This window comes from Perca fluviatilis, chromosome 6, assembly GCF_010015445.1.
Source record: "Perca fluviatilis chromosome 6, GENO_Pfluv_1.0, whole genome shotgun sequence".
NCBI lineage: Eukaryota > Metazoa > Chordata > Actinopteri > Perciformes > Percidae > Perca > Perca fluviatilis.
This window is the reverse complement of record NC_053117.1, coordinates 31,407,548-31,432,398: the sequence shown is the minus strand read 5'-3', so window position 1 is coordinate 31,432,398 and position 24,851 is coordinate 31,407,548. Positions and strand designations below refer to the sequence as shown.

Below are 24,851 nucleotides of genomic sequence, written 5' to 3'. Positions count from 1 at the left end.
ACTGAAACAGGAACCTGTTCCTTTTTACATTTGCACAAACTTTAATGCTAAGGTTCCAGTTTTTTAAACAATGACTGTTGACTCTTATATTCTTATTGCTGTTGCTCAGAGGTGTCTTAGTTTCTTTCTAAGCCTTTTAATGTCTGGTTAAACCATTGGATAGGGTTTTGTTCTCCATGTACAAAAAATACAAAACACTATCTATTTGTTTACAACCTGAAAGCGTAAAAGACCGTTCAAACATATAGAGTAGTCCTCTCAGATATATGACTGGACCCAATTAAGCTTTTGCGGCAGGTGAATCCAAACTTTTGAACAGTTGTTACAATTTTCATATCTAAACTGTTGTTCTATCTTTGAGATAAACGTAAACAGAACTGAAGTATTCAGGTTTACAAGATTGTGCAGTAAGCGGCTCCTGTTGTTGCTTTACAGAGCAGCTAAGATGATTTCTACAGTGCTGGTGCAAAATCACTGTACTCATGGCCTCAGCTGCTGATTGAATAAACCTTTTTGAGCTTTTAACTGTAAAGTTTTTAATGAATAACTTTGTTGGCTTTGTGTGTCACTTCTCAGCTGATAACCGCAACAGGAAAAAGGTGGCGCCCAATAAGAATAAGAGAGACTTCTCTGCCTTTAAACACGAGAGTGAATCAAAAGTGAAGATCTCTCCTCAGCTGCTGCTGGCCGCCCATCGCTTTCTGGCTACAGGTGAGTGATGAACTGATGCAAGCATGCACACACTAGGGCTGCACAATATATCGTTGTTTTTTTTATGGCTATTGTGATATCAACTCATCGTGAAAGGCTGCAACATATCGCGAAAGGCACTCAGACATTGTTTGAGTTAGTTGAAAGGAAATAGCAGTAGAAAACTGCTCTTTAAAATGTAACTGTCATTTTATTTGTGCCTTTTATATTCAATTTAAAGTTCAATTTATTCACTAAAATGTTTTCATTTGTTTTAAATTCAACAAGCAATTTGTCGTATTTTAGCAGAATACTGAAAGCAGCAGAACAGAAAAACTGAGTACACTTTAATATCTGTTTATTTATCGCAAGTAATATCGTTATCACGAAAATATTCAACAACATTATCACGTTGTATATTTTCCTCATATCGTGTAGCCGTAGCACACACGCAGACATACACAGTCACTCATCACAGTATTACTAACACACAGATATGTAGCCACAATATGAATATTCTGGCCACAAGCAAAGCAGGTCCATACATGCAGGGAGGTTTAAATGTGTTTATTTACTTGGAAGGTCTATTTACGATCCAAGCAGTATGCCTGTCTGTGGTTACCACCACAAGAAGACTCTGGACTTTTGCCAGCTGGATGCGCTGCCTCGACACTAGTACCAATCACTTGAGAACGTGTTGCAGTCTGTCTGGTTAGCAAGCAGGTAACACTAGCCACTGCTAGCATGACGTAGCACTTTATCGTCTCCCAGACACTGTGGTGGAGGAGCATGCCAGAGTCTTAAAACCTCTGCAGGAATAAAATCAGTGTCTGCAGACTTGTGTTTCTTTTTCTCCTTCTCAGGATGATGGTTTCATTTTTCTTTCTTTTATCATTACACAAGCATTGCATTTTTCTGTTAGCCAGGAAGTTACTGTTTGCCTGTTTCGTTTCCTTTTTTTTTTCCTTCTTCACAACAATGATCATTACCCAGCTCTATTTATCTAGTATCTGATCTCGGTTGCCATTGATATCTGGAGTGTCAGTTCTCCGTGAACAGAGAAAGTCAGGGAATATCAGGGATCTTTTTCATAATGTAATGCTTCTTTACATTAGTTTAAGTGACTTGAAAATCATTGAAAAGTCCCAGCAGTCCCAACAGAAGTTCAAAGTTCTTTTCTTTTTGAGTGAAGCAGGTGAACTCATTGACTTTAAAATGTAAACCAAACTGAAGGAGTTTGTTTGCCTTTTTATATGATTGGTCGTGTATGCCTCACTTCTCACTGTGTTGCATAGGGTTTTGTTTGCAGGGTGGACTGTTTCTTTGTTCTCAGTTTGGGTGGGTGTTGAATTGCAACAGCCTAGCCTGGGACAGTTGGGAAATGCATGAAAACCAACATTTCACCAGTCGTTTTAACAGGGCTGCTGCTTATTTATCTTCTGAAATAATTCTGTTTGTTAAAGCAAAATAAATGCCTAAAAATGTTACGCTCCTTTGTTAAGTATAGGATCACCTGTTGTAAAACTGGTGTACTTGGCACACCGGTTTATGTAATTGTCTTGTACCACAGATAAAGGGATGTCTGTCTAATTTAATAGGCCACTATATCTCTGATACCTGCAGATTGGTTTACAGTAAGAAAGAACTTGGCACTCACACACACACTGGAAAGAAAATGCTGTTGGTGCATCTCTAGAATTTAGATTTCTTTTAAGATGGTTGTTTGTATTGAAGTATATCAACCTTTGTTTGATGTGGGGCAGTAAAAAAAAGTCTTAATTTATGTCCTCACCTAAAAGTAAAATTCTCTTCCTCTTCTCTTTCTGCAGAGGTGAACTTGTTCAGCCCGTCTCAGATCTCAGACAAGGTTCTGCTGCGAATCCTGCGCCACCCTGATGTGATCCAGGAGATCAAGTTCAACGACAGTGACAAGCGCTCGCCCCAACACTACATCTACCAGAGGGGCAAGCCCGTCGACTACTTCGTTCTCATCCTGCAGGTACCCAATGATTTAGGGAAGAGGGGGGAGGGGGTGAAGCATGATTTTGGTCTGTGACTGCTTGTAGCTTTAGTGTAGGTGGCTTGCACCGCTGAATGCAAAAGCAGGAGTTGCTCACACTGTTGTCTGATCTTCAAAAGCAGATCGAAAGGAGATTTTAAAACAGACTGTTAGATTGAAACACCCTCCCACACACTCATGTATACTCCAGCACATGTGCAAAGTGAAGATAATAGTTTAGTTTTAGTATTTCAGCTCTCACATAACATAGTCTCTGTTTTATATTCACATTCAACTTAAGGAACTCTTTTGCATTTCAGTTTGTTTTGTTGTTTTGTCTCCAGTGTGCAAATATCTTAACTTAACTTACCTTAATGTTGAATGTACCTCGCTTGAGAGAAGTTTGTCCATGACCTAGCACCTGACAAATCTGAACATAATCCTATCATATGATCTTCAGTTTGCCGAGTTGTCGTGGAAATAGATATTCAAATTTGCATTGTTACTGATCGCTTCAGGGACTTCTCGTCCATGTTGGCTTTACGGTTGAGTTTGACATTATAAGGTGTTTTATTTTGAATAAAAAAAGGGATTTCAATAGCTTTGTAGCAAGCCAGTGAAGAAAAAGGAGTAAAAGACAGAGAAAAGTTGAATAAAACAGGAAAGAGTAATGGCTGGCGTTACAAAAGAAATATAACAGCAGTTCAATAGACCCAAGTGTGGACGTTCTATGATGTAATCTTGCCAAATTTGATCATGAAAATCAAGTTTGAATAATGACCTACTAACATGCTTTACCCTGTCTGATGTCAGAATCCTTTTGAAAGACCAGTTACATACATATAACAGCCCTCTGTGTCACCAACACATCCGACCCTCTAAAAGTCATATTCTCATTGCTGCAGCCTGTATAAAAGCTGTGCAGTTTGGATTATGAGACTGACTCTTCCTCTTTCTTTCTTTCTTTCTTTCTTTCTTTCTTTCTTTTTTCTTTCTTTCTTTCTTTCTTTCTTTCTTTCTTTCTTTCTTTCTCCTCCTCTTCTTCTCTCCACCTGTCAACTCATCCCCTCACCAAGTGCATCTGGAGCTTAGCAGCATTGATCGGCCTGCCTTGTAGTTTAACACGTCTAAGGGCTACAGTTTGTGACAGATGGCAGTAGGTGCCGCACACAGCGTTGACCCAACAGGAGTACCGAAACAGTTGATAAAGCAAAGTGTGTTGGTGTTTGCTTGTTGTTGTTTTTTTTGATTGCATGTTTAAAGCATTCAAAATGAAGTTGAGTCACTAAACAAAAACAAAATTATCTTCCAACAGTGCTGTTAATAGCCAATAATGCTTAACTTCCAAAATAGAATCAAATGTAATGCTTAAAAGTCAGTCAGTCACAACACAGTGCTTTCTCTTTGTTAGTTTTCCTGATTTAAGACAGAAGTTGGAGTACACAAAAGTATTTTTAAGAAATTAAAGGATTCAAAGTTTTGGAAACATATAATTCTTCTAATTAGTGTTTGAATTATGGAGGAGCCAGGCAGGGAGGGCTTAGCTCCCCTTAAAGAAGACCTGAAAACAGTTTCAGTTTATGCTTCTTAAAATAGCCTTTGAGAAGTTACCAAAATCTATCTAAACACCTATGTGGCTATAAACATACAGTATGTCTGTAACACATATGACACGATTGGTCTGGACATGTGCAGGGTGGCTTCTATGTATCATGACTCGTGCTTTAAATTAGGGATGCAAATATTGATTATATGCATTGTGCTTGGGAGGTGAGCACTATATACAATTTATATTTTTTAAGGGAACTATTCTTTTAAGATGAAAGTCACCTATATCTGAATGACAAAATGCCATTACTTTAACAGGTAGATGAAGCCAGCAATGATATGTGCTCCATGTCTGAAAGGGGCTTCAGTAAATGGAGGAGGAAGTTAGAAATGGGAGAGGAGATGGGCCAGTGAGGTTTCAGACAGCTGTGACCTTGGTCAGACAGACAGAGATGGGAGGAGAGCTGTGTGTGTTGCTGGTCCTAAAGGACATGCTCTTCACTAATTGATCCACATTATATAAGATCTTAGAGGGAGGGAGGGACAGCATACTTGCCTGCTGTCAGTCAGCTGTCAATACATTTAACCAAACACACACACACACACACACACACACACACACACACACACACACACACACACACACACACACACACACACACACACAAACCACACTTCAAGCTGAGCATCTCTACCGCCCTCTACATGCTTACACACTGTTAACACACACAATACTCACAAAAGCATGTCTCCTGTATCCATTCTGTGTACATGTACACATGCACTTGAATCCAGGGTGGGAAAATTACAATCATTGTCTTAATCTCACTCTCTAACACACATTTATTTCCCACACGTCGGTTATGTCGCTGTCCCCAAACAGTCATCAGCTGGGTCCAGTAATCCGGGGATCATTTCGACTTTCTCCCCGCTGCTCGTTTGCGGTGAGATTTTCACCGTGGGAGGCCGGATATTGTCGAGGATGTTGTGGAGACCCCACATGTGGAATAATCCTCTGAGCCCTTTTTGGAGAGGGAGGCATTTAGTGTCAGCATGCCAGGGAGGGAATTTTCCACCGGAGGGAAAGCTGCTGTCAGAGCCAGTAGTTGTGAGTGTGACTGCAGAAAATCCTCAGGGTTTTATTTGAATTTTAAAAGTAGTAGATGGACTGATAGCCTGTCTTTACTCAGAATGCTTTGCTTTCTGTCAGGGGTCTCAGATTGTGTCTAATTCAGGGAAAACAAGGTTAAGTTTAAGGTTTTAGACAACTACATAATAACTCAAGATCCAGGTGGTTCCAGGTGGAAGCACTTTCCATTCTGGATTTCTGTATTGATACTCATGTAGAATAGAAGGAGTATTTTCATTAGATCCTGTGCTCATAACTATTTTATTTCAGTAATTACAGATATACTGCAGACCATTCAATAATTTATTGATTTCTAGTTTCTCTGAAAAGTCTTGCACGAGCCTGTGTGTAGAAAACTTGCCGACAATTGGGAGTTTGTGTGCTACTCATATTTGTCCTGTTAACAAGCTTATACTCTCACATTCCAGGAGAGCATGATGTTAGTGCTAGTGTGGGGGGAGTACTTGTAACCTTTTGCATGTTTGAGAACTGGAAAAAAGAATGAAGTCTTGCTGTCTGGAAATCAAACCTCATGTTGATGTGGAACTTTACTTGAACTTTATTTAAATTTTTTAACATATCCTAATTTAAGGGGGGGAACTCTTCATTCATTTAAATGTTTTAATAATTAGCCTAAGACGGCTCATTTAAAAAAAAAGATTATTTATTGGGCATTTTAGGCTTTTATTTCAACAGGACAGCTGAAGACATGAAATGGGGAGAGAGAGGGGGAATGCACCAAATGACCTGCAGCCGCTGCGGTAAGGACTGATTCTTTGTACATGGGGCACACACTCTACCAGGTGAGCTACCCGGGCGCCCATTTTTAAAGAAACTTTGGACACTCAGCTGCCATGACATTTTGCAGCAATGCTAAATTTATGGTGTACTCTTTTAAACAGAAACCATGAATGCTCCTGCTGTGACAATACAGTTTAAATACCGGTAACACAGTGACTGCTGGTAAATACTGTTAATAAGGCTTAGAAGTTTGCTTTGGCACTTAAAAATCATACCTGGCAGACTGACCGAGGTGAATTAATGTAGGAAAACTACTGCACTGTGTTTGTATTATTTGCATCATGTATGTCTAAAGTGTGGGAGTCCGGTAGACTCATGAGAACTAAAAACCTCCGATACAGATAAAACAGTGTACTTGTTCCACTCCTTTTATAGTGTGTGTGTGTGTGTGTGTGTGTGTGTGTGTGTGTGTGTGTGTGTGTGTGTGTGTGTGTGTGTGTGTGTGTGTGTGTGTGTGTGTGTGTGTGTGTGTGTGTGTGTGTGTGTGTGTGTGTGTGTGTGTGTCTTCACTGTCTGCAGACAGGCAGTTTGTTTATGACCAGCATGATTCATGCGTCTATAAAGATGCTCTGTTACTCTCACATAACAGAGTCAGTCTACTCAGGCAGAGTTAGATCACTGTTATGTTTTCAGCTTCTGGAAATGTATGAACGTTTAAACTCGGCCATTTCAAGAATTTGAAAAATGTTTTGATTAGATCTAGTCTGGATGAAAGGAAGGAATGATGTTTAGCCCATATATGAAATTAGCTGTGTTATAGTCGCTTTGTCATGAACAGGAAAAAACATTTGGGATTCTAGAAGGCTCATAAACGTTTATCATACCACTATTTTGTAGCATTTCTCCTTTATTTGTATGTTTCTGTAAGTTTCCTGGTCGTACTACATTCCCTATTTAGTACCAAGCATCAAATAGTGAAGACAGTCCAAATGTACAAATTAAAGGCCTGAAGAAAATACAAATACAATCTTGTATGTTGCCTTTCTCAAGGTTAAAATCAGGTTAATATCACTGCCCATTTGCTTTTTTATCACCAGATCATGTGCTAGGCTCCATCTAAGGAAAACCTTTCTTTTTTTTACCAGTTAATGATCAAATGATAAAATGTTTATTTTGTGTAACCAAAACAAAACACAGTTTATTTCAATAATATGAAACTTAGAAACTCACATTAATAAAGCTGCAGCCAAACAATTATCTACATTATTACTGATTATTAATGTTCTGTACGTGGTTGATCATTGCAACTCTGTTGTTGTAGTTGCATTCCAGGATAATTACATCACAACATATTTGTGAGCAATTCTTCCTGTTGTGGACAAGAGCTGGAAAAACATCAGTCCTGTGAGAATAAGAAATATTCCTGGACTTAAAAGGAGTGTGTGTGTGTGTGTGTGTGTGTGTGTGTGTGTGTGTGTGTGTGTGTGTGTGTGTGTGTGTGTGTGTGTGTGTGTGGCGTGTGCGTATGTGTGTGTGTTGTGCGTTAAAGAGTCAGACCGGGCTTTAGATTGATGTATGTTAACACTGACTCACACTGCTACATCTCACTGAAGAAATCTGTGTGTGTCACTGCATGAATGACACAATGACTTTGCACAAACTGCTAAGTTTGACACCAGCCATTAACTGAAGTCAGTGGCTCATTTTATGACAAACACATGGTCACAAGTCACTACACTGAGACTGGTAGCACGTGCGTACACACACACACACACACACACACACACACACACACACACACACACACACACACACACACACATACTAAGTATTATGGCTTCATGTTGCCTAATTTTATCTGTGAACTGTATTTTCCAGTCAGTTAATATACAAACTGATCTGTCTTTCCCTTTCCCATGGAGGCCCTGTTCCAATACTTATATCTTCCGTCCTTGTTCACTGTCTGTTAGAGGTCCAGTTCCACTACTTTTACTGATCCAAGCTTCCACTACAAAGTGTCTTCTCCTATTTAAGTCCCTGTAAAGCAAAAATAAATGTGTTCTGAGTCTGTATTTCAACCATATTATGAAGCACATAATTATTATGTATTCCAAATAACTAATAATATTGTGCAAAGTCTGTCCTTGTATTAGCTTAAGATCCAGCATCTCCTCCACTGGCAAACTTAAGCATAGAATCTGCAAATCATAAATAGATCATAGATTTTAAAATGATGTGCGCCTTCGCTGCCATATATTGTCTGGACTGGTCCAAAAGAGGTTATTTCTGGAAAGTGTTTCATTCTGTGCACGCTCAAATGAACGCATGTTCACGCACAATGCGGTTATCTTTTCCGAGCTGAAGTTTTAAAACCGTTTCCCATTTCCAAGCGTAATAGATAACGTTTAGTTTTATTTCACTCTCACTTCAGTCAGGCCGAGTCACAGAACGCAGCCCTGGATGTGGCTGCAAGCAAGCAAGACATAGACAGACCCGGCTGATCATTTTTCGAAACCACATACTATACTAGCAGTACTGATTTGGCCAAAATGTAGCATGTAGTATGCAGTATGCAAACCAGGTTACTGTGAACTCGTTCATTCTGGTGTCTGTGAACGGCAGGCTCTCTCAGTTTAACTTCGTTCAACAAGGTGCCAGATTTCTATAGAGCCTTCCAGTCGAAAACCCGGCCTAAACACACTGTAAACAGGCCTTAATATGTAGCGGAAAAACACCCAATCTGGCAACAGCAACCACCAGTGTCGCACTGCCGCATGCGTCATCAAAACAAAAAGCAGCATGGAGGCGTCGTATTTAAACAAGTTTTATGACAAGGTCGGTGAGGATGGGAAAAATCTTACATTTCTGTGCAAACTTTGCCCGCCGGCTTTCAAAAAGAAAATCCGCACTTCAGTCACATCCACAGCAAAGTTGAAACGGCACGTTGAACTGAAGCAACATATGGAAAAAAGAACTATGAACTAGTTCATTTTTGGAACTGTGAACTTTAGTTCAAAATTTTGAAGTATGAACTGAAGTAGTTCATTTAAAAATTTGTTAACTGAACTTTGAAATAGTTCATGTAGAAAGTGAACTTTCCCAACACTGATGCAAACTACCTGGATGTACTCATTTGGAAGAAATCTCCAGTATGCATCAGACCAGTCTTCCTCTCTTACCGCAACACCAAAATGCAAAGCGCTGGAATGGTCACAACAAATGTGGCTTACTGCTGTGGGAAACAACTGGAAGCTTTTTACAGTTTTACTCTGCTAATTCATCACTAATTCACTTCTAAAAATTTTTAGGCAAGAAATCAACTGTGTAGATTTCGAATATAGGCATTTTTATGAAAATTGATGGTGAATCACAAATTGCACCGACGTTTTCACAGTTGAGAAGCTCCGCAAACTGATGCGACAGCCCACTAGTGCCTGCCGGGGTCGCTAGCTAGCCGGCCAGTCATTCTCAAAGACCCCCGCTTTGAGCTATTAGCTGTTAGCTGACATCAAACTTGGAGAGGAGGAAACACAAGTTAACCTGATTACTGTTCCTGCATTTTACTTCCATGGTGTGTGTGTTTTTTCTCTTTTCGTGACCGGAATGTTCGGCTTCGTCCACTCGTAGAAGTTGTAAACATTGACAGACGAGGGGGAAGCAGGGCTTACGCAAGTTGCGTATAGAGTTTATGGGCCACTCGGTTATGTTATACAGTAAGCTCTCTTGTGGGACATTTAAGAACTTTTGGGGGCCCTCTGGTGGCCTAAACAGACACTTAGTTAGCTTATGCATCGGGCCGGCTCTGTAGAAATCTCCTCCGAGTCCTCTGTCTAGTATAAATGATCGCTCAGGGTAGCAAAGAGCATTGACATATATAAAATGGACCAACAGATCCCATTGCTCTGGACGGAGACCAGTGAAGGATATTAGAAGCACTTTTCTGGTGATAGCTGAGCGTTACTTCGCAGCCCCCAACTGAGCTCGAAGATGTAGATGTGACGTGAGCAACCTGTCTGAAAGTTGGAAGTCTTCTGGTAGCTGTGCCAAGAGAAATCTCAATCATTCCCAATCTTGCAGACTGAGAGTGTAGGTATATGTAAGGGGATAACAAAGACACAGGCTAATTATTGCTAACTAGTTTACATTAGTAATTAAACTTAAACAGCTAATGTGAGTCAAACTGTCTGCGAGCTTCTCCTGTACTGTACGGTAATTTCTCTACTGTGCGAGGATAAGTCGCTTGGTTATGACACAATCGTTAGCCTATTTTTACAAAAACGTCTTCTACGGAGCCATAACGTGAGGTACAAGGTAATGGAGCCTTTTACACATTGTCGTATTTCTTTAGAAATAAACAACCGACAAATAGTCTTTAAACGCTTCAGATGTAAAGTTATTCGCTGTCAAAGTGGCGCCAAAAAGAATGGTAGTCAATGGAATGCTAACAGGAGGTGATGGCTTGTTAGCATCAAAATGGCTACATAGGAGCTACGCGTTCCGAGGAGAAGCTTAGCCCCTTGGCAAAGAGGGCTGATCTGACCTCTCTGAAGTAAATTAAGATAGAGTTTGGTTTTTTAACATAATCGTGTGTGTAGCAGTGCTCCCTTTTGGCTAACAAGCAGCAGTAGTAGGTAAGTTTCACTTTCAGTTGTAGATTTCCATCAGAAGTCAATTGATTGTGCTGCCGAGCAGAGTGCCATTGCTGTTTTCTCCTGCTGCATTTTTCTTCCTACATTGTTGCCTTGGTCACAGTTTGTCCGTAAGTACTTTATATATTACTAAAAAATGTTAAAAGGAATTGTACTTGGCATATCTTTGATTTATTGGAGTTTTCTTATGTCAAATCACTAAATTGATAGTTGGCATGGCCATTAGAGTATGACTCAGCATTTTCTGATGCCATAAGTTGTGGGTTTGCACTATGGGTATCTGTATTGGTTCAATTTATTTATGTTTGTCTTTTGCTCTTTGTTACAGTATTAAACAATAACGAAAGTAAAGTTTCTTTGTCGAACCCCAAGAAAAGTTATGCCTTGTGTTTTTTGGAGAACTTTACACTGTTAGCTAACTGTCGAGCTTTGAAGAAGCAACTCATTACAAGGACAGTATAAGGGCTGTGTTTGAAAGTTGCTGGAATGACACATCAGCACCCTGTTGTCTGTCAGTTTGATGGATAGAGTCTTCAGCGGGGACATAAAGTTTGTGCTCAAGTTTTATGAGTCATAACGACTTGAACTTTGGCCAAGAGCCACTTACAGTGCAGATCCCCCCCCCACGCAAAAACACGCAAGCAGGAACTCATTAAACTACTAAACATACATGTTACCCTTTAAGTAGCTTTAAAGTTGTAGACTTCATGTTATTTCACACTGTCTGACACTGTCTGACATATATATATATATATATATATATATATATAACCGCCTGCCAGAACACCATTCATCGTCTTACATCATTAAATGTGTGACAGGCTGCAGCTTTATTTATTCAAGTTTGAAGCAGATTTTATTGCAATTGTTACCGGCTGAGACTGCAGAGGCTCTGAAGAAAAATGATCCTGCATATTCCACAGTTGTTTTTCATATGAGACATAAGAAATACAGATGATTAAAGCTTGTGACCAGGGTTGATTCTGTGTAATTCTGAGTCAGTGGTGGACCACAATGACCCACCCATGGCCTGTTTTTTGAAATAAAAACCCAATGTTGGTGCAGTATATTGCTCCAAGTGTTGGCAAGCTGTACTGCAGATCTGGGAAAACGGGTCTGACCGGAGCAACGGCAGGCTTTACACCTCTCACTCCTGTCCTCCTCCTCCCCCTGTTTCTATTCTTTCTCTTATCCCTCCCCCGTGCCTCCCTTTTTTAATTAAACACCAGCCCCACTGGAGCTGGCTCGGCTGTGAATTGCCCAGAGTCAGCCTTCTGCATGCTCGTCAAGCATGTATGTGTTTTTGTGTAGGTGCACGTGTTACAGGCAAGTTACAGTATTTAGTAAAGTATTTGACCCCGGCCGACGCTTACATACACACAGAGTTTGACCATATGTTGAGAGGGGATTATCATCTTTCCAAATCTGCTGATAGACTTTAAGTGGAATAAAGCTGGTGACAGAGCCAAGGAGATTTAACCTAATCATTAGGTGTCAAATTAAAAAAGTTGTGCTGTTGTAAACCTTACATACTTTTGGGGGGCACCAGTGGAGTAGATGGACAGATGTAGGATTATGAAAGAAACATCAGGAGGCCAAATCACTGGAAAGACAAACTCTGCATTCCAATACCCATACTACAATACTATATAGTATACCAGAAGAAAGATTTAGTATGTCCCAATACATGGTATGTCAAATACAGTATGCCAAAAATACCAGGAATACATCTGGTCAGATTTTGCAGTATGCAAGCCAGCATGCTTTTCTGGCTATTCTAACCCACAATCCTTTGTGCGGCATATATGAGCCAGATGGGCCAAAGTTCAAGGCGCAATTTTATGAAGAAATAGTATGTCTACTATATGTATTGTATGCATGCTGCATGCAACAGTACGTACTTTGTAAGGGCAGCTGCCGTACACACTAAAAGTAAAAGGTATGGGATTTGGAGATTAGCCTTTTAGTTTCCATCGTTGATTTTCTTTTTTTTTTTAAAGCAAAAAAGCCAGAGGAAGTTTGCAGTGAATGTCTGCTCCCCTTTCAGCAGCAAGTTGTCCTTGAGCAAGGCATTTGACCTGTGATTACTCAACGGCCGAAGGTAGAAGCCTGTGGTTCCACTGAGCAGGTGTGATTGTGTGTAACTGGATGAATTTGGACCAGTGCGTTCCGGCAAAGGCATTCATGCCTAGTGAAATAAAGACCGTTTGCAACAGTTAGCGAGTTGCTAAGTGATTAGTCAATTAGTTGATTGCAATAATGAGTCATTTATTAAGCAAAGACGGCAAACATTTATTGATCTATTGAGAATGTAATGGATAGATTGATCAAGAATATAAATAATTGTAGGTGGCAACCCTCGAGAGAGTAAGTAAGACAGTACTACTATCAGTAAGCATCCAAATGGTGGAGGAAATTACTTTAAATCATGTTCATTGAGTTAGTGGGATGATATCAGACAAATAGAATTGTTGGTGTGAGAATCATAAAGCATCAAAATAGTCAGACTTTGTGCTTTAAATGTATCAGCAGTGTCAGAGTAGTGTTGGTGTGGATTAGACTTTAGTTCTGATCTTGGCTTCGGTTGAGAAGCGCTCGCTGTTGAGCAGCGGAGACATGTGAGCTTAATTCAGCACAGCGTCTGTGATGGGTGCAGCCTACTTTGTAACTTCAGTGACAGATACATCCACCCACCCTTCTACCCCCCCATCCATCCCTCCCTCCCCTCCCTGTAATATCCAGGCCAGGTTTCTAAACTAAATTTGGACGAGAGGATGGTTACATTAGATCGTTGATGTTTGTAAATCTCTCGACCAGTTCATTCCAGTAGGTCTTAAAGAGAAACGTACATTGAACTTAATGGTGGTTATTAGATCGACCCGTTTATGTAAAATATAATGTCTTGTTGTTGTTGAGACCTTGTTTGTTTGTGATCTGCGAGTCTGGAATTATAAACGTCTATCAGATGGCTTTACACACAGTACAGAGTAGAGATGTTCCGATACTGATACCAGTATCAGTGTCGGCTCAGATACTGCCTAAAACGCTGGTATCGCTATCGGGAAGTACTGGAGTTTATGCACCGATCCGATACCAGGTAATAAAGCCCTAAAGAAAATCTACGTTAAAGTAGTTTATTTATGTTCTTTTTCCGTTATAACTGACTGTCAAACTGGAGAATAAAAGAAAGTTCTGTGGCATTCATTGTTTGTGTTTGTTCATGTTTCAGAAAGAGTTTAACCTGAACCAGACCGACAACAGAGATAGAAATCATATCACATCCATACAGGGATAGTAGTATACAGTTGTTAAAACATAATAAAATATATGACACACTGGTATCGGATCAGTACTCGCAATCGGCCGATACGCAAGTTCAGGTATCAGAATCGGTATCGTGAAGCAAAAAATTGTATCGGACCATCCCTAGTACAGAGAAAAACAAATACAACCTTGTAAATCCATAAATCCTTCATTTCTACCTTTAACTTTACTACAAAGTTCTTAACATTTCTTCACACATGTATTCTGTTTCTGCTTGTTCCAACACTTTTTATTGCTATAGTGAAATATTGACCTACGGTGTGATGGATTCTATGGCTGCTATATGTTATATCAAAAGAAAATAGTGTAAATGTTTTGTGCATCATTTTAAGTACATATCCCTGCAGCGTGCATTTGCATTTGATTGGATTCTTAAAAACCTGAATTTAAAAACTATGTTGCACAGGTTTAAGCAAGCATGACTTGATGAGCCCCCATGGCAGAGTTTGTAGTCCACGAATAAACTTCTGCAAGGGAATTACTCACATTGAAATTACTCAAATGAAACGTTACTTTGGAGTTAAAGCTATAGTGCGTAGGTTCTAGCTCCCCCATGAGGAATTCTAAGTAATGACAACAAAACTGTCGGCGCATCCACATGACACAAGCCTCCAGTGATCGCGCACCACCCCATCCCACCTCTCCTCCACACAGTTGCTAGTAACCAAGGAAGCGAAAGTCGCCAGATGACATGAATAGGAGGATGGAGGGAAGGAGGGATGACAGTGTGGATTAACTGTGCTGTGTTGTTGCTGCTGTTCACACATTCCAGCAGTCCGATTCAGGCCAACTCACTCTACTAACACAGAGGCCTCCTTAACCCCCTTCTGTCCTCTCCTCTGTCATCCACCCCATCTGCCTCTCTGACTCTACAAAGAACCTCTAGCAGGTCCGCCTCCCTCCTCTCGTCATTTGCGTCACATCATCCCACATCTCTATTTAAATGTGTGAATCCTGAGTGCTTAATATTGACTAATAGAGGCCAAAGTAAACATGTTTCCTACCACAAATGATGCAGAGCCTCTCCAGAGAGCACTCAGTATTACATAAATAAGGTATGCCACCTTGTTTTGACCTGTGATTGCACCGCACTCTAGAGGCCAAACTGTGTAATTTCATACAAACTAATAGTCAGGGTCTCAAGGCAGTATTAGACTTTTTTTATAAGAATTAGTAATCAGTGTTGTCTTCGATTCAGAGCAACAGAAAATGTATCTATTTTGACAACCATTTTAGTCATATTTAAGTAAATTTACCAAACACTTGCTGGATCTAGATTCTCAAATGTCAGAATTTAATGCGCCGGAACTAAATATCTTTGGGTTTTGAACTGGTGGAGGGAAAAATAAGACATTTGAAGACATCACCTTGGACACTTGGATTTTTCATATTTTTTTGGACATTTTATAGACTATTTATTGATAATAAATAATGCTATTGAAAGTTGTAATTTCTCATACAACATCCTTGTTTGTTTCTGTTGTCTTCTTTTCAGGGACGAGTGGAAGTGGAGGCCGGCAACGAGAACATGAAGTTTGAGACCGGACCTTTCTCATACTACGGTGTCATGGCGCTCAATGCTCCCACACTGGGTGAGTCTAAAACCTCTCCTCTCCTCTCCCTTAATGAATCTATAAATCAGTACTTTCAGTGTAATGTATCCACTTTTAAATACCTCTACTGCCACATAGTGGGAAAAAGGAGTACAACAGACTATTGTGCTCCCATAAATGTCTATTTAGTTTAATTTAGTTTAAAACAACTAAAACATTACCAATAAAAAAAAATATTTTGATTGAACATCATTAATGCTGTTAATTCTAAGGAATGACTACTGCATATCGTAGTATACCCCCCAAAAATGAATAGGTTTTTTACCTACTATGGAAGATTTGTATATTATTTTACCCTGATTCACAATCCATTACATCAAAATGTCTTCCACCAGCATGAGAGGACATTGTGGGGCTGTTTTGTTTTTTACAACTTTGCATCTTAGGATTTCTGTAAGTGCTCCTGTGGACCGCCTATTAATACAGCAAATACAATATACGGCCCTTAAAGATACCATCTCTCTGCAGGACATTTTATTGCAGTTGATTAAAACATTGTGGCTATCACTCATAAATATATAAAGCAGGTTGAACAGCTGCAGATTGAATGAGGGACAGTAAGGAGAAATGCTGCTACGGCCAACTGCAGATCCAGTTAAGCAGCCCCATCTGGTGATCAGCGTGAAGGTGGCCACTTATACACATCTGTACCCAAATTACATCAACTTACATGAAACAGTGTGTACCCACGAATAAGTCTTGCTCATTTGTTTTGTTAATTAACGGAGACGGTCCTCATTAATCAAAAGAGAGATGCATGTTCATTTTTATCCATTGTTCTTTGCCAAAAAAGGCAAAACTTAAACTTTATTTTACCAGAATAGTTTATTGAGATCAGGGTATTGCTTTTTTAAAGAGAATAGCAGCACAGTTTACAGACAATAGAAGCAAAAATGCAGCACAACACAGCAAAGATTAAGTTATTTGCAACTTTAAGTTATTGTACATCATATGACTTTAAGTGAGTACCGGAAATTTGAGAACTTTTAGGATTGTCAACGATATGCTTTCATCTGATAAACTAGTGGTAAACACGGGGCAACTGGTCCACGTAATTAAAAAATATATCAGATTTAACGTGCAAACAGAGACACACACTTGTCTAACACCATCGTCCTGTGGTTGACCTCGACTTGCTCGTGAACGTCTGACAACAGTGAATTAATCAGTCGGACTAGAATTTAAAAAGTCCCATTAGGAATGATATAACAGACAGAGTCTTATTTAACAGAGGGTTTAGTTTGATTTTTCTGAGGGATTTGTGAGGGTTCATGTGTTGTAAGTGGATTTTGTTGATGACCTTTGAACTCCTCCCCTCACTACAAAGTTTTCCTCCATATTGTGTTGCTGGGTTCAGCTGTCAGCTTGTCTGTCTGTCTTGTCTCGGTCTACTTTTCAAGCTCTTTCCCTCTCTTTTATTCCAAATCTCTGTCTGCTACAGTTTATCCTGCGTCATGTGTCCTCATGACAGAAAGACTAGCACGCCAAAAGATTTTGGCCTTCTCCTCCTGTCTTTGATAACACCTATGACATGCTCTGTGGAGCTGACAAAAATGACTGGAAGCTAGCACTGAATGCCTGGTCAAACATGTATATATATTTATATAGATATTTACTGATTTATATCAAACATTTGCCCAATTTTTAAGACAAAGTTCTTGCACAACAGTTGTTTTTTTTGACATTTAAGAAGTTTAAAGTCATTTTTAAATAAAAAAGTTTCTTTTTTGCTACAGATATTGTATTGGCACTAGAACAGAAAAAAAGCAAATTATACTAATAAATAAAAGCACGAGTGATACTGTAGTTTTTTTAAACATGGATAATAAAAAAAATGCCTGATTACAGTTTCGTGTCATGTAGGTCGTGAAAACCCCAACACAATGATGGGTTGGGGTTCAGTGTGTTTGGCTTATGGCAGCAGTTTAAGGCCCTGAACAACTAATTTGACACGACGACGACCTGGAAAGACACCAATGTTGTCTTTCCTTTCTTTTTCATCTCAACACTGAACAGCTCATTATTGCAGGTGCTTCAGGTAGAGAGCAAAAAGATTTGTGAATCATAGTTTTTCGTTTTCATTTTCCGTCCTTCCTTCCTTCCTTCCTTCTCAACATCATCAGCCTTATTCAACCATTTCATCAAACTTTTGTCATTTTCTACAGTGCAATCTGTGTGATGTTTCCATTGGAGAATTTCTCCATGGTTTTGCATGTCCTTGTCCAGTCTGGAAGCATGACTGTCTTTGTGTCTCCCAGTGTCTCACTCTCCGACCCTCCCCTTTAACCCCCCCTCCTCCCTCTGTCCCATCGATCACCTCCTCCTGCCTCCTTCCTTTTCTCCTCTCAGTGGCTGCACCTCGTCCTCGCCACAGCTCCTTTAAAAGGTTTTCTCTGTTCTCTCGGTGGCCAGGTAAACTCCGGCATGTCTGGGTCCTTTTTAACACCAAGGATGGGCTGGTGCTCCGGGGAGGGTGGGTGGAGCTTGAGTGGGCAGGCGGGCCTGGCTCTTGAGTCGCCAGATGTGGCTTTGAAATTTTTGTTGCCTTAGAAATGTGTCAAAAGGTAAATTGAAGCCTGATCACGGAGGGCAGAAGATAGTGTTTGCACTGCTCTTTATGGGTTGAAACAGTGGATTTATTATTATTTATTATGGGTTGCACTTCCATATACACCCAAATCAGTGATAAAATACCTGCAGTGATATCAATAATTGTGGCCAAAGGTTTCACCTCACAGACCGCAGCGTAGCAGTAGTTTCCTTTTCCGTGTGATTCAATGTAGGTTTACCCTTTTACGGACAGCAAAGAGTTTCAGGACGACAGCTCATTTTTGCCAAATAAGCTCTTTGTTCAACCAAAAGATATCTGTTTTACGCATGCAGAGCAGGTGAGTAGGAAGCAGTGAGAAGGTGGCAAGTCCATCTATTCTTAGCAAACACTTGTAGGTGTAGGTGAGCGTTCATGTTACTGTACGATTTGAATTCAAATTTTCTTTGTCCCGAAGAGGTTTGTCTGCTTAAACTCTGTTAGAAAGCAGAGTGATGATGATCTACTTTTTGGTTTCTACCGCTTATCATAGTAGTGTTTATATAGTATAGGAACAACAAACTGCAGTACTGAAATATCCAAGATATGTTGCCAGTGTTGTAGTACATCTTTTGTCCAACAGAGAGCACTCACAATTTATTTTTTTAACTGTAAAATGTTGCTTGTAGTAAAACAATTTGAGCTGCAACGTTCAGTTGATTAATCAAGTAATCATTTGAGTTATTTTTGAAAATCAAAAAGTCTAAAATTCTCTGGTTTTAGCTTCTGAAATGTGAATATTTGCTGGTTTTAATAGTCTTTCATGACTGAGTATCTTTTGGTTTTGAACCGTTGATGGGACAAAATGAGCAATTTGAAGTCGACACCTCGGGCTCTGGGAATTTATGATGGGTTGACATCACTTCAGTATTAGCATATACACGAGAAAACAGGAGTACAGAGGAGACGCACGGGTGAAACGCCGCCAATCGAGTCATTGCAAAGTATGAAAGTTGATCAAAGAGCTTATCTAACAAAACGTCAGCAGTTCTTAAAATGCCACACGGCACCTCTAAGGTAAAATGGAGAAGGACAGGACAACATCATCCTTTCTCTGTTTATTTTATGTCAGTATTCAGGTGTAAGATCACTGTAACTGTTAAATCAATAAAAGGAATGAAGGAGAGAATGTGGAGCTATTGAGATGCAGCCTGGGAGTTTTGGTTATTGTTGTCCTGTCCCTCACTCTCATGGTGCAGTGTAAACCTTAGTTTTCAAGACTTAAAGGGATAGTTCGGATATTTTGAAGTGGGGTTGTATGAGGTACTTATTTTTATTTTATTCTTTTAGAGCACAGCAAATAGTTAAAAAAAACAAACAACCAATATCTTTCCTTTTCTTAATCACAAATGCCCAGTTCCAAATGTGATCCCTGTATCGACTCAGTCTTGTAATTATGAATGGAAATGTTGAGATAATTGTCTTTCCATTATAAAATGTGGGATTTGGGTAGGAGTGTTTGGAATTGGGTCCACTTGGATTTTTAAAAACACTAACTCACTTTGCGTGCACCAGGTCACAAGTAGAAGTTTGGTTGCTTTAAAACCTTCACTGATTTCTTTTTTAAGTTTTAAAGATCCAGCGGGTAACTTTTCTAACGTTAATCAAATATATATATATATATATATATATATATATATATATATACACACACATACACACACACATTTTTTATACATCTCTCTTTTTTTTCTTTTTTTTTAAATAAAAAGGGGTGTACAGGATTTTGGTAACCTCTTTGAGCACAGCCCTAAGATTATATGTTCTTAAAACGTAATCATCAAAATAAAAACTGGAAAACGTTAGGTCATAGTATGTGTGTTAGTATTAAACTTTTGTCTACATCAGTTTGTGTTGAGTAATGGGACTGAAGATGAGAAAATGGAACAGCAAGAAACCTTCCTTAAAGTAAACAACTTTGCACTTACTGCTTTCACAGTGATGTAAACAAATTGCACACTTCAATAATACAAATATTTATATGTTGTTTAGACAATCTCATTTTTCTTAAGTTTACATGTCAAACAGGACTCACATGAGTGCTAATTGTAGCTGGAAAAGCTTTTTTTAGTTTTAAGTTGTACATACATACTAAATAAAAGACAAGTTGCCAACTAGCTCTTAAGAATTACTGTATTGAATATCAACATAACAAATATTGTCTCCTAGCGAAGTGAATCTCACCACTAACTAGGACATTAGCCGTAGATAACCAGGACTAACTAGCTAGCTTAATTCTTTGAAAGCTAATGCAGTTGACGTGTCCAGGTAAAACAGTTTCCTATGACTCACTGAGGCCCCCTGCTGGAAGACTCACAGCTACTGGTAATAATACAAGGCAGCTGGTAAAGAGCATGAGTGTGAAGTGCGGTTGTTCTTTTTTTTTTTGGTGAAACAAGCATTCTTCTCTTTTTACAAGTTGACACTTGCCAATCTTGTCCTAACCTAAATACAGTGAATTTACTTTTGAGGTATTACAGTATTTAATCCATTTCAATCCTATTTTATTAAGCCATATCTTGGTTTGCATCATTACGAATACAAAATTCTACTTTGTAAATATGTGAGTAGATGACAAGTTTGGTTGGTGTTGGTCATCCTTTTAAACACTGCTTGTTATGCCACTGGGACATTTTCTGTGTCACCGCCTTTGGGTGTTAGAGAGGCACAAGTTTGCTGATGTGATAGTGAAACAAAGGGTATCTACAGTAGAGATGGTCATGAGTTTGTTTGAAATAACTAAACATTAACACCCTTTTCTTTTTGCGCCCTCTCTTGCTCTCATAGATTTAACCTCTTTAGATGTTATTTTGTGCATTCATTATACCTTGCGTGTCACATTAGTCATTCATATCATTAATATTAACCTCCATTCAATCCTACACTGCATTTTGTGCTCTCGAGGTCCTCTGTTGATCTGCATCATAGAGCCATTAATTCATGAATGGCTTTAAAACAGTAGTGTAAAGCCCACGCCACAGCTTCCTGTAGTGATGAACAGTGTTTCCTATTTGTATGTATGCAGGACGGCCTGATAGATCCTTACCACATCATTTTCAGTCCTTCCAGTTTTTTTGTGATTGTTGTGGGCAAAAATCCTTGATTATGTGGCACGTTTTTTTAAAAAATGCGATGGAATATCCGGGATATTCATGCAATTTTATGCGATGAAATTGCGGGAACTTGCAAAAATTGCGGGAACTTGCAAAAACTGCGGTTTGATGAAAAAGTGATTCCCCCAACACCCTGCTTTTTTAAAACTTAATTTCCAAAAATAGTTTACAGATATTCATTCATTGCAATAAGTAAACAAATAAGATACAAAAATATATACAAATAATATAATATTAAAGTAAAAATAAAAGTAATAGTCTAAACAGAGGGAAATAAAAGATACAAAAGAGACAGACTTTCAAAAATCGTTAATGATATAGACAGCAGGAGCACTTAAACAAAGAAATTTGAGTAGACATCAGATATTAAGATAGCTTTCTTATTGGATACCAACTTAAGAGACTCAAAGTGCATGTCAAATTCAACCTCCAACACCTGCTTTTCGATGATGTTCACGTCGCGTAATTACGTCACTTCATAACATTTCCATGGCAACAGGGGGAAAATGGCTGCTCTTGTGTGAAGTAAACGCAACATTTTTTCAACTTTCTGCTAAGATATATGTGACTTTTTTGCAACGAAAATGCGGGGATTATGAAATCATGCAAGCACCGCATATTTTGCGCGAAAATCGGCAATTTATGCGGCGAAAGTGCGTCATATTTGAAAAAATGCGGCCCCCGCATGAATATGCGGACTTTGGCTGATTATGCATTGAATTATGCGATCGCATAATCGCGTTTTTCTGGAGGGACTGAATAATTTTGTCTTTTAGAAGTGGTTATAACCTTTTTTCTCTGTGTGTGTGTGTGTGTGTGTGTGTGTGTGTGTGTGTGTGTGTGTGTATATATATGTGCGCGTGTGCGTGTAGAGTTTCGTTCGCCATCTAACGTCAGCGGGTTGAACCGCACAACCTCTCTGAGCGGAGCCGACCGGACAGAGTCCCTCTCCATCAGCGGCAGCAACAGCCAGCTCAACAGCAGCATCCCCTTGCAGCAGTACACGCCCGACTTCTATGTCCGAGCTCTCACTGACCTGCAGTTTGTCAAGGTTGGTTATACATTTTAATCTTTGATAGAATAGTGTAAACCAGATATAGTAGAGGTACCCAAACATTCTCCAAGAAGGGATATACAACTGTATTGTATTGTATGGGCATTTATACCACTGCCATAGAAAATACTAGAAAATAAAAAGTTCTGTTCTCTCACCATCTGTATAGGCTGTCCCAAAGTTGCTTTCTCCAACAACTGTCATTACAGTGTCGGTATTTACCAGCAGCAAATTGAAGTGCCCTCTCTTCCAATACCAGGGGAAAAAAAAACCTCTTACCAGCATGTACAGTGTTCATTTCAACATGAAGTTTACCTGCTTAGTCATTATATATGAAGCTTATCTATATTCAACTACAATTTTCAACCAAATATAGACACATTTTAAACTAGATGCCTAGACCTTTATTTACCTGCAAATTAGCCAATTAGCTAAGTCAGTGCTTACTGGTATAAAGTGTTGTAGTGTAGTATAGTATAATTATTTTTCAGAAATCCTTTACTCCTTTAGGTACAGGTTGACATTTTAGAGATGTAGCTTTCTTCTTTCCTTTGCTGAGAGTTGGAAGATGGATATAACATCTCGTTATATCGGTCTATTCAGTATAAGGCTGTAGCTTCATTTTTTTTTTTTTTTTTTTTTTTTTACAGACATAAGAGTGGTATTGACTGTATCTAATTCATCAGCAAGAAAGCAAAAAAATCGTATCTCCCAAAATTTCTAACTTTAAGCTTTACTTCTGGTAGACCGAAGACAACAACAATTCTCAGTTTTGGTCTCCCCTCTTTCCCTCAGGTCACACGGGCCCAGTACCAGAACGGTCTGATGGCGTCCCTTCTGGACAGCACGCCCCAGTCCCCAGAGAGCAGCCACAACACGATTAACCTGGATCAAACCACTCCCCCCGCCACCGCCAACACCACCATCACCATCACGGACCTGGGAGCAGACTCCACGCCTACGGAGAACGGTCCGGACGAGACAACGCTTCTCCTTCTCAACGAGCAGAACTCACCGCACACAGCCAACCACCACAGCCAGCTGGGAAACAGCGTTTGACCCCCTACACACTCCTTTTGCACGCATGCACTACTACGCTTGAATGTATGCTGAGGAGGGGAGGAGGAGTGAGTGAGTGAGTGAGTGAGTAGTGTGTGTGTGTGTGTGTGTGTGTGAGAGAGAGAGAGTGGGGAATACAGACACATGGACATCAATAGACAAGCCATGTGCATGCGTATTGTGTAAATATTCAAGGATTAAACATACACATGCACACACACAGACATGACCCGTTTTTATTGTGGGAACTTCAAGACTCACCGCAAACACTCATCTGTTGTAGTTCGTCGACAGAAGTGTGTGTCTGTGTCTGTGTGTGTGTGTCTGTGTGTGTGTGTGTGCGCGTGCGTGCGTGCGTGCGTGCCGTGCGTGCGTGCGTGCGTGAGCACATGCTCCTTAGTGTATTAACTGATGACAAAGATCTGAAGGACCTGCTTGTCTGGACCAGAAAGCTCCTCTCTCTCACCCATCCTCGTCAGTCAATTTGCGAGTTTCCTTCTGTGTGTGTGTGTGTGTGTGTGTGTGTGTGTGTGTTTCTTCCAATTCACTTTCCCTAATGAGAGACTCAGGGAGACTCCGCCCTCCTTCTCCCCCTGCTCTTGCCGACGTACATACATTTATGCGAGTGCGGTCCAACCGCAAGCCACAAACCAAACCCACCGCCGCATGTGTAGCAACCTGCATCCCTTCTCCCAATCCATACAGCTAGTAGACAAAGACAACCGCAGCATGTCAGCAGAGTTCAAACAAAGTAATATACTATGTTCCATAGAAATTCATAGTTAGATATTTATTGATGAATTCTGTGAGAGACGGACACACATGACAATTTTTTTTTTTTGGGAGGGTTTGGGTTAGATTTCTAGATTTCTTTTTTTTCCCTTATTGTGTCCTGGATAGAATCATTAATAGACCAGAGCCTTTATCCCAGAGTTGTTAAGAGATTTAGCAGCAATAGACAGCCAGTCTGTATCGTGACTAAGACAATCAATATGTTCCACTGATGACAGATCTGTATAGGGGGGGGCGTGTAGGAATCCGTTTTTCTAAAGGTGGTCGATGTTGGAGAGCACTTTGAGTCCTTTCCTACATTTTTCATAGAGGGGTGTGTGTGTGTGTGTGTGTGTGTGTGTGTGTGTGTGTGTGTGTGTGTGTGTGTGTGTGTGTGTGTGTGTGTGTGTGTGTGTGTGTGTGTGTGTGTGTGTGTGTGTGTGTGTGTGTGTGTGTGTGTGTGTGTGTGTGTGTGTGTGTGTGTGTGTGTGTGTGTGTGTGTGTGTGTGTGACCAAAATGGCCATCACCAGACTTGGTGGGAACAGAAACCAAAAGAGGGAAGCATTCACATTC

The 24,851-nt window shown here is 39.8% G+C and overlaps 1 protein-coding gene across 2 annotated transcripts in view; it reads left to right on the top strand.

The window, feature by feature from the left end:
- The window catches only part of LOC120560107 (metal transporter CNNM4), a 43,468-nt gene extending 19,119 nt beyond the window's left edge, over positions 1-24,349 (top strand). The window contains exons 3-8 of one of the 2 annotated variants that reach the window (XM_039802278.1): positions 577-711; positions 2,520-2,689; positions 15,576-15,672; positions 18,043-18,105; positions 22,266-22,444; positions 23,243-24,349. In XM_039802278.1, coding sequence (XP_039658212.1) covers positions 577-711; positions 2,520-2,689; positions 15,576-15,672; positions 18,043-18,105; positions 22,266-22,444; positions 23,243-23,506 — 908 coding nt within the window. In that variant the 3' untranslated portion in view covers positions 23,507-24,349. The remainder of the gene's footprint in view (positions 1-576; positions 712-2,519; positions 2,690-15,575; positions 15,673-18,042; positions 18,106-22,265; positions 22,445-23,242) is intronic. The other variant, XM_039802279.1, reaches the window with a different exon arrangement.
- The last annotated feature ends 502 nt before the right edge of the window (positions 24,350-24,851 follow it).